The sequence below is a fragment of the Prunus mume genome, linkage group LG4 (genome assembly GCF_029339155.1).
Source record: "Prunus mume cultivar Tortuosa linkage group LG4, ASM2933915v1, whole genome shotgun sequence".
NCBI classification, from domain to species: Eukaryota; Viridiplantae; Streptophyta; class Magnoliopsida; order Rosales; family Rosaceae; genus Prunus; species Prunus mume.
Window position 1 is genome coordinate 25,918,752 of NC_142701.1, and position 9,427 is coordinate 25,928,178.

The following is a 9,427-nucleotide window of genomic DNA, read 5'->3' on the forward strand; positions in this document are numbered from 1 at the left end:
TTGAAGCTTTTTCATCACCAAAGGTTTTTAGCAATGGTTGTTCAGCTTTGTCGTGGCTAAAAGGTTTCTACGACGGTGCTCTTTAGATTTTTCGTCACTAAAAGTCAAATTTCCAGATCAAATTCAGACCAAATGTCATCATGATCAGATACATCTAGCAGTTACTCCGCGTCCATTGACATTCCAAGAAACAAGTTGTGGGTGTTTGCCTCCTTGTTAATTAGTGCCTGCTTTTTTTGAAAAAAATAAAATGATAAAATGCTTTCTCGTATTCCCTCTTCTTTTTTTTTTCCTTTTAATTTGTGGAAAGAGAAATTGCGTGTCCATAAGTGGGTGAAAATGAATTACAACCTAAAATATTTGGGAAAAAAAGAACAAAAAAAACTCAAAAGCTAAACCAAGATTCCTGAGTTAAGATATCTAAAATGTCTCATTGACTTCTTTCCCCAACCAAAGAAGCTATTTGAGAATTTTAAAATTGTTTTCTTTTAGTGAAATATGTTCATCTTACAAATTCAATTAAAAATTATATTATTTTAAATTATTCAATAAGTCTTCTAGACAAAGGGGTTTAGCCTCATGCATCATGAATATTCATTCCTATTTAACCTCCAAACAACAGAATATTTGAAGAGGTATGGATAGAAATATTGTGAAGATGATTGTGGTGGCGATTACTTTGTTGATTAAGTTCTCTTTAGCTTTCATTCCATACAAAGATACACCTTCTTCTTCCCCCTCCCAACATGATACAAAGCGATTTTTCTTTTGTGCAAATATGAAATGCTACCTAGGTTTGGTTGATCTTTGTCTAGAACTACCGGAAGAATACATAAAATGCTTAATAGATTTAATGGTAAACTGTATTCAATAGTCATCAACAAACAAATGTTGATTTCCACTGCACTTTTTATTCATACATAAGCATTAATTACATCCTTCTATACTAATGAAATTATGTTGCAAATGAATCTTGGCCAAGAAAACTCGAAAGCCAAGCTAAAAGCCACTTATGAGAAAACTCAATGTAAGATTTCTCATCGCTTCTTTGGTAACTCAAACATCTTAAGCAATCAAATCATCTATATATGTTGAATTATAAATTCTACAACATTACGTTGAAAGTGAAAATAATTTCAAATAGATTTCAATTTTTAGTTTTTATTTTCATTTTTGTTACTCCTCCATCACATCCTCCCCACATCTTTCCTCTCAATTCCATCTCCACTCTCATTCTCACTTCCATTCTCTCTTTTTCCTCTGTACTCTAGCACAAAAAGTGAAAACTAAAAACTAAAATTCAAATGATTATCAAACGGGTCCTAAGCTTTTACAAGTGTTGGAAGCAAATGATTCAATCTCTCCCTCTTTCCCTCCACACCAAGATACGAATTTCTTGTGTTTTTCTCCCCAACAAAATATTATTGATCGATTTGGGTATCGTATCAGCTTGAAGTGGTTCGAATCTTGTGCTTCAGTTTGTTTTCGTCTGTCCGGAGAGTACGAAGAGTGCTTAAGGGATTGCATGCAGTTTTGTCATCTATAGTCATAGCTGCACACATCTTGACTTTTTATTTCTTTTATATGAAGAATTCATTTTTAGAACCCCATATTTATCTCTCTCACTCCTCACATGTAACTTTTTAGTTAAAAATTATGGGCACACAAATGTTGATGATGCTCATTTTGCAGCCCTGCGGGTTACAAAGACCAGGCATGCATTATCTTTTAATCTAATGTTGTATTCCATTATTATCAATTTGGGTTGTTCAATAACTTTGTAGCCATTTTTTTCCCCCACCATTGCATTAAGTTTTGAGCTAATTATTGGCAAAACCATGATTGCATTATTTCTCTCTCTAATTTTGTTTTTTTAGTACAAGCAATTGCAATTGGGGAGGGGAGTTTATACAAATATTCCGTGAATAATAACACAACACTATACCACGTAATTAGTGTTACCATAAAACACGATAATTCTTATTGCAATAATGTGTTGCGATGATAGATCATGTGTTTCTCATCAAAAGAAAAGAAGATAGTAATAAGAAATAGATTGTGCTTGTGAAATTAAAGACATGACCACAAACCTAAGAGGCATAGATTACTTTAAGAAAAATAAAAGTCGCTCTAGAGCTATCATACACATCCCTTTATGCATATGTAAGATTTGTCATTCATCTAATAAAATATTTAAATTTTCATTATAAATGTAATAAAATTATGCAATTGACCTTTATAAAAACCCTAGTCAGTTGTCTTCAACTTGCAAATAACAAAAAAGATTTATAGAAACATAATAATTATGAGGATGCTTTTGGTGGTAACGATTATATTTATCAAGTTATTGCAAGTTGTGGTGCAAGATCAAGCTAATAATATTTCTCCCTCTTTAATTCCACATCAAGATGCACATTTTCCTTCTTCCTCCTCCCACCATGATACAATTTTAGGTCGATTTTGGCTACCTATCGACATGAAATGCTTCCAAAAATGGGCTCTACGATGTTGGAGTTTAATGGAAATCGAAGGGTGCTTACGTCATTACATGAAGTTTTGTCATCATCACTAAGGCATCGCACAAATGCTTCCACCCAATTTAATGCAGGGAGACTTTGGTTTAGGGTTTAGGGTCGTATTACTAATACATGATCCTTTTTTTTTTTTAGGAAAATACTTGTCTCTTTCCCTGGAAGTAGGAGCTCCTACTTTCTTGCCAATCAGAGTGTAGATATTTTTTTTTTTAATGCGTTGTTTTTACATGTGTCAAACTGTGATTTGTAGGAGTATGAATACCTCCTTACAGAGAAGGAGGGAAGCAGTATCCTTTTTTTTAATAGCAACTCGAGCTTTGCTAAAGACTAATATTAGCTTTAAATATATGGATGGAGCTAATTGTGAAATTAAATATTAAAAAACAAAGCTGAGAGATCTCTACCATTATAAAATCAGACTCTAACCTATGGTGTCACAAAGCTTCACCAAAAACCATTGTGACAAAAAAAAGTCCCCGAAACAGGAAAAAAAAATGGACACATGAATGAGCGATGGGAGAACACGAATTTAAAGAGTGAAAATCATTTGAAAAGGGAACCAATGATTTACAGCTTTACTAAAAAATTCCTTGTCAGAGAGATAGGTTTCTTAGGATTTAATGTGGTGGCAAGGCCATGATAAAATAAAAGTCAAGCAAAGGATCCGGATTCTACAATCACATGAGGACGACTGTCCATGGCAAAGGCGAGAGACTGAAAATTTCGACATATGATCTTCAATTTTACAGGCTTTTCCCTAAAGCACCTTCAAGCTCATTTATAAGCAAACGCAAGAAATCTAATTTTATTGGTTGCCAAGACGACATAATCACATGAAATCAGGTGATGATTGGACACCAATACAGACTCCATCCCACGCTCGTCAAAGAATTATACAAACTTGTATTTAAAATCAAACAATTGCAATCAACAACTTTACAAACTCAATTATTCAAAAAGAATTCCTACCCATAATTATGACACCAAATATCATCCAACAGAAATGTAGGGCCTTACACTAGAAAAAATGACAAAAATGACAAAAAGGATCATGGTCGACAAAAATTATATTGGAGGGAAAAAAAACCTCTAAGGATACAAGGATGGTTTTCTATTTAATTTACAGGGATGAAACTCACTGCCTCAGGAACTCCCATGAGATCTAACAGACGAGATTGATTGTGCTGAAACGGAAGCAGTTGGGCTGTTAAGATCCCGGTCCCCATTTGCGGCTTTTGGTCTTCCACTCAATCTTTCTATTGCATCTTGACACATGTCATTGAACAAGTCATCTTCCGGAAGCACACTGAAATAAAAATAAAGCTCAGTATAAAATAAATCAACTGTTTAAAAGCTACCAGGACATTTTCGAGCCTAAATTGTGCTTACATATACTACAAGCCGGCAATTTTTATCCGTGTGGGGATAGAAAACTAGAATTAGTTGCAATTTCATACTACAATGTGTACTGCTGCTTCAATATATGTGCATTTCTACAATGTGTATTGCTGCTTCAATATATGTGCATTTATGTTTATACGTACGTATATAATTCGTGATGATGATAATATTAGGAAACTAAATAAAGTAGCATACCTATTGGGATCCATGCCTGTTGCAGAAAATGCTGTCATGGCTTTCGATATGATCTCATTTACAACTCGATTCAAATTTCGAGATAGGTAACGACCTTGTGAAGCAAAGCATATGACAAACTTCATATCCAGATAGAACTGCAACAGATAAAAGAAGTTATAATAAGAACATAATTAGTAGGACATGGCTGGTTGGGGTGGGAGGGAGCATTGGGTGTTCAATGAGGCAACTCCTCAAAATTATGACAAGGGAAGACAGCTGTGATATATCATTGAGTATGAGTCCTCGTTAGGATAATCCTTTAATATGATACAATTTCTGGTCAGTAATCTGCATTAAGTTCATATTTCTAATTTAACATCAATTTCATCACAAAGTTGTAGGCATGCAAAGATTGTAAGTTTTTAACCAATGTTAGGCTGTATAAATTATCAGTTAGTAAACTGGGAAGCAAAAGGAAGAAGAAAAAAAATGGGGCGGCATAACATCGTGGAAGTCCTTTTCATGCTTGATAGGTTGGGGATACAGTCAGCATCGAAAGATTGATTGCAAAACACTAGAGCTATCACTGTGACAGGTCTTCTACTCTCCCTTCCCCTCCCTCTCTCAAAATAGACCAAGCCATGATTTTTCCTTCCATCCTATTTTTCTTTGTTTCTTCTACATTTTAGATCTTCATTTACTTATTTTCTACTTTGTATGATATAGGTCCTTCTCACATTGCGAAAACAGAACAATCTTCACATGAAAATACAATGCAACACATACAAAATAAATAGATGGTGTGACCAGAAATTACGTACTTGTTGTAAGCCAAGAGGGCCTAAAGGCCTTGGCCCATCCTCAATATCATCCCAGAAGCTCTGGTCTTCCGAAAGCCACAATATGACAGTTTCTGTCAGTCTCATTAATAGCAATGTAGCAAATCTTTCCCTGCCTACAAACATTTCTGCTGCTATACTGGCCATTCTGTTTAGTTTTACAAAAAGTTCCTGGATTGGGAAAAAAAAAAAAGAAACTTAGGACTTGAAAAAAATCAATAAGAAAAGCATGTAAAAGTAGAAGGTGTTCAGATCACATGTATGCACCACAAATAAGTTGAATATGCATATAGACATCTAAAGGGAGATATCATATGCCCCCTGAACTTTTGGGTCAATTCTAATGTCCTTAAACTTTAAAATTGATCAATGCCTCTTTGGAATCTTAGATTGTCTCAAAAGCCTTTGCTGTTAGTTCAGACAGTCAATAACAAACCAAAAGTATAGATAGTGTAAGGATGGCATTTCACACCTGAAGCTCATGTAACAATACTATTCAAGGTAACTAAGTAAAGTAATTCAATCTTAAGGTACCATTGACGCTAATGCAACAGAGACATGAATATACAAATCTGTAGGCGTCCAAGAATACTTTGCAAATAAGTTCAATTTCCATATATGCATAAGATAATCCATATGCATAGAATCTCTCTTCTGAGTATAATTGAACGGCACCTAGAGTATTGATAACCATAATTATCGTAAAAGAATTTTCAAGTCTTCAAAGGGCGAAAAGGATAAAAATAAAATAACAAATAATGCAACAATTATATATGTACATGTATGCACACATGAAGAACGATTAGTTGTACATTACAAAAGATATACATGTATTATTAATGGACAAAAATTAATTATACATAAGATATTTCTTTTATAGCAACTTTGATCCTCCAACAAGAAGTCAGAAAACCCTTTGAAAAATAAAATAAATTTAAAAAACCAAGTCGTCAGGCAAAGTGCTAAATACACAAGAGGAGGTCCTCACAAATTTTCATAACCATAGAGGACATGTATTCTTCTTTAACAATGATATGAAACATGCAAAGCAGATTAGCAGAGGACTACTTTGAAATGAATACCAATGACTAGCAATTGCAGGTCCATTATGAAAAAAGGAAAATAAAATAGTTCAAACAGAAATGACAATAGAGAAAAGTAGTATTCAGCATACCTGGAATATTAGGGATGGAAACCACTCAACCTCATCCACATTCCCATCCATGTTTATGTACATATCAGCAGAAAGATGGCTATCACCATCCTCTGTGAAAATGAGATCTAGAGCATGCTGACGACAAAAACTATCTTTTAATCTATCAACCGAGCTGCCCAGCCGCCTTTTCCACTCCCTTTGCTCAGGATGCCGGTTTTGCCTATCTGATGATCTTCTACGAAGATCATCCCTGTATGCAGCCTGATTCAGTGGAGACAGCTTCATGGCTGCACGTGGAAGTAGCTCATCTGCTAATAATGATGCATTCGCCAGCAAAGCAATCTGTTGAGCTTCATTCTCAGCTATGCGAACAATTTTATTCCCAGAACCTTCAAAGTTTGCTTCTTCCTCCATTGAACCCGGTAATGCTTTTATGAGCATGTTCACATATGAATTAAAAACTTGGAGCAAACCTTCCAATGTCTGACCACCCAATTGCATACTGAGCAATGGTCCTACATCCTCAAAGAAATCCTGCAAGATCAGGTAAATTATGAAGCTAAAATGAAATGAGGGATCACACACACACACAGAAACTTAATTAATTGATTTTATGTGGGAGAAAAATCATTTACCTGGACCATCAAATTGAATCGATGTGCACTACTTGTGAGTTTATGTTGGAATGCTGTCGTATTAAGGGATGTACTTGAAGGCCTGCCAGGTTGCCGTGTAGCTGTTGGAGCATATGTAAGAACCCAGTCATCAGCAGCAGCTAGGGCAGCAGTGCTTTCTTCAATTCGTTTTAAATTAGCTTCTAGTGCTTGTTCAACACTAGGCCTAAAGAGTTTCAAAAGCACAGGACAAAGTGCCAAACCACGAGCTTCCAACAAGGAACAATGACCTAATGCTATTTGAACACACTCTGCAGCAGCTCTTAATCCCCCAGCAGCTGCTGATGAAGCTAATGCATGCCTTTTAATGAGAAGGGCATAAGCCTCGGTTTGCTTTATTGCCCACATCACAAGCTCGGAAGTATAATCTGTTTCTTTGCCAAATATAGCCGAGGAATCACTGGCAGCTTGAGCAATAGCAGAGAACACCATCTGTGAGAGTGCAGCAGTATATGCTCCTCCATATGAGGTGCTCGATGGACGAAGGCTTTGCATATTATACTGATATCTCTGGAAATGTGCATTGAGCAGCAAACTGTGTGCACGAGGGCCATCCCCAAGCCTTTTAAGTGCTGATATAGCTGCACGAAGTTCACCACCGCGGGTCGAAGGCTGGCAAGCAGCCTCGGCAAGCTGATCAGCTAACCTTTGCCTGCGCTCGACAATAGAATTCTGCAGAGACATGAGTAAAGCTGGATCCAACAGCTTCAGTTGTTTTGCTTCAGCAGCCACACGTTCACCTTCATCCAAGGCATCTAAAGCTTCATCCACTCTCCTCTCAGCCAACAGAACATCCAAGAGATCAGGAAATTCTACTAACCACTTTTCCAGGTCTGAAGGTTCTTTATCTTCAGAAATTAATACACCATTTGCAGTAGAACCTTCAGAAACAGATAAGGAACCAATATTAACTCCTTCAGCTAGACCATGAATCAAAGCAGCTTGAGTAGATAGCAGGTTTCTGATAGAAGAAAGCTCCCCTTCCAAATCAGATATCTCTTTGGAAGTGCTGTGAGTAAGAAGTGCAGTTAACATAAAATCCAAATTACACACAACGAAGAATGGTGTATTAAAAGAAATGACTCCATAATTGAAGAACAAACTAGTTTAACCTTCCAATGGAATGTGAAAATGGCATTTAAGTTAACTAAATACATGAAAGTTACCCAAACAAGAGTCGATTATGCAAAAAGGTTGACAAGAATTGGAAGTTCCTAATTACAAAAATGAAAATATCAAATACAATCACTTTGAGTGTGACCATATTGGCGGTAAATTACCTTGGATACCAATTTTTATCAATCATAAAACTAAAGCAACAAGAAAGCACACAAAGGTACAAAAACCGAAAATGCTTCAACTCTCACTTAAAGAACGAAACACAATTACTATGCCTTGCACCAAGTACGAATAAAATTTTGGATCTCAAATTTAATTATCTCTAAACTCTGAACAAGTTGAAAGAAAAAAATCTGGGTAAGCCTGCCATAAACACAGCAGCAAAAACCAAACTAATAAAAAAAGAAAACTTGATACGTCCATGCAACTGATTTCATTGATAAAATTTCATACTATGTGAAATACAATTTAAATGAACCAACGGAGTGTCTTATACTTTTTACCTAGAGCTAGAAATGGTGGGAATATTTTACATACCACACTTAAAATCTAAAGAATCTCGCTATCCAAATATTGTGTCAAATGAGTCAAAAACTAACCCAAATACCCAAGCATATACCAAGCAAATACAATGCTGTTAAAGTGAAGCACCTCGGAACATGAACATATAAAATTGCATATGAAGGATGTTACAAACTCACAAACTTCTCACATTAACCATTCAATGAAAACTCACCGTATGAATGCCGTGTAGTTAGCATAGACACTTCTACGCATTTCCTCGGCAGAAGCTCTCTTTAAGTCCAAAAGATATGAACATAATTGTCTTATTTCCTGCAAGCAAAGTTCAAGTATATAAATTTAACATTTGCCCTTTGAAATTTCGTAATTCCATAAAATCGAAGTTCAGAGCCTATCTGGAAATTGCTAAAAGAAATCAAATCCTACGACTAAGCAAAAAAGCATTGCATTCATAATTCTAAGAGTTCCTTCTTTTTCAACTTTCCCATGGTTTCTCAGCAACCAAACAGCGGAACAAATCAACGTGTATATCTATTTATCTGTATAGCAAGAGCAAAAACTTACCTTTTCATTGAGAGAGCATCGTGACTGAACATAGCCTTGGGAATCGAACTTATCAGACTTGAAGACATTGAGGCCTTCCTCGAGCTTGACGCCGTTCTCTTTGACCGGCGTGCCTCTGGACCGAGCCGTCTTCGCCGAAGCCATCAGTCCACCAAACAGATCACAGATCAATCAGCTGAACCAGCTCCAAAATTAGGGCTCCAAGGAGCAAACAGGTGGTGACCGATCCAAGGAGGGTAAAAACTGAAATTCAAATTTATTCGCCGATAGCAATTAGGCCATGGAAATTGAGCTTCTGAGCTAAGCAAAGAGAGGGAGCGGAGAGAGAGAGAGAGAGAGAGTCGTAAAGAGGCGTGTTTTGGTGAAGAGACAGAGCCAGCCAAGCCAACGCGACTGCGATGACTAGTTGGTTTTTGGATGGAGGGACGGTTTTGTTTGACT

The 9,427-nt window shown here is 36.3% G+C and overlaps 1 protein-coding gene across 1 annotated transcript; it reads right to left on the reverse strand.

The window, feature by feature from the left end:
- Positions 1–3,417: 3,417 nt before the first annotated feature.
- Positions 3,418–9,427, reverse strand: LOC103328732 (exocyst complex component EXO84B). The gene is made up of 7 exons (XM_008231143.2): positions 8,987–9,427; positions 8,637–8,734; positions 6,743–7,790; positions 6,126–6,641; positions 4,934–5,122; positions 4,131–4,267; positions 3,418–3,840 (listed from the first exon to the last, which is right to left on the reverse strand). The coding sequence occupies exons 1-7, from the start codon at positions 9,128–9,130 to the stop codon at positions 3,678–3,680; spliced, it is 2,295 nt and encodes a 764-aa protein (XP_008229365.1). The 5' UTR covers positions 9,131–9,427; the 3' UTR covers positions 3,418–3,677.

Excerpts from the sequence above, each read along its gene's own strand:
- LOC103328732 (XM_008231143.2), bottom strand. The coding sequence starts at position 9,130 with ATGGCTTCGGCGAAGACGGCTCGGTCCAGAGGCACGCCGGTCAAAGAG. Across the intron at positions 8,735-8,986 it reads GATGCTCTCTCAATGAAAAG|GAAATAAGACAATTATGTTC; the intron begins GTAAGTTTTTGC and ends CTTTGCTTGCAG. Across the intron at positions 3,841-4,130 it reads ACAGGCATGGATCCCAATAG|TGTGCTTCCGGAAGATGACT; the intron begins GTATGCTACTTT and ends TTTTTATTTCAG.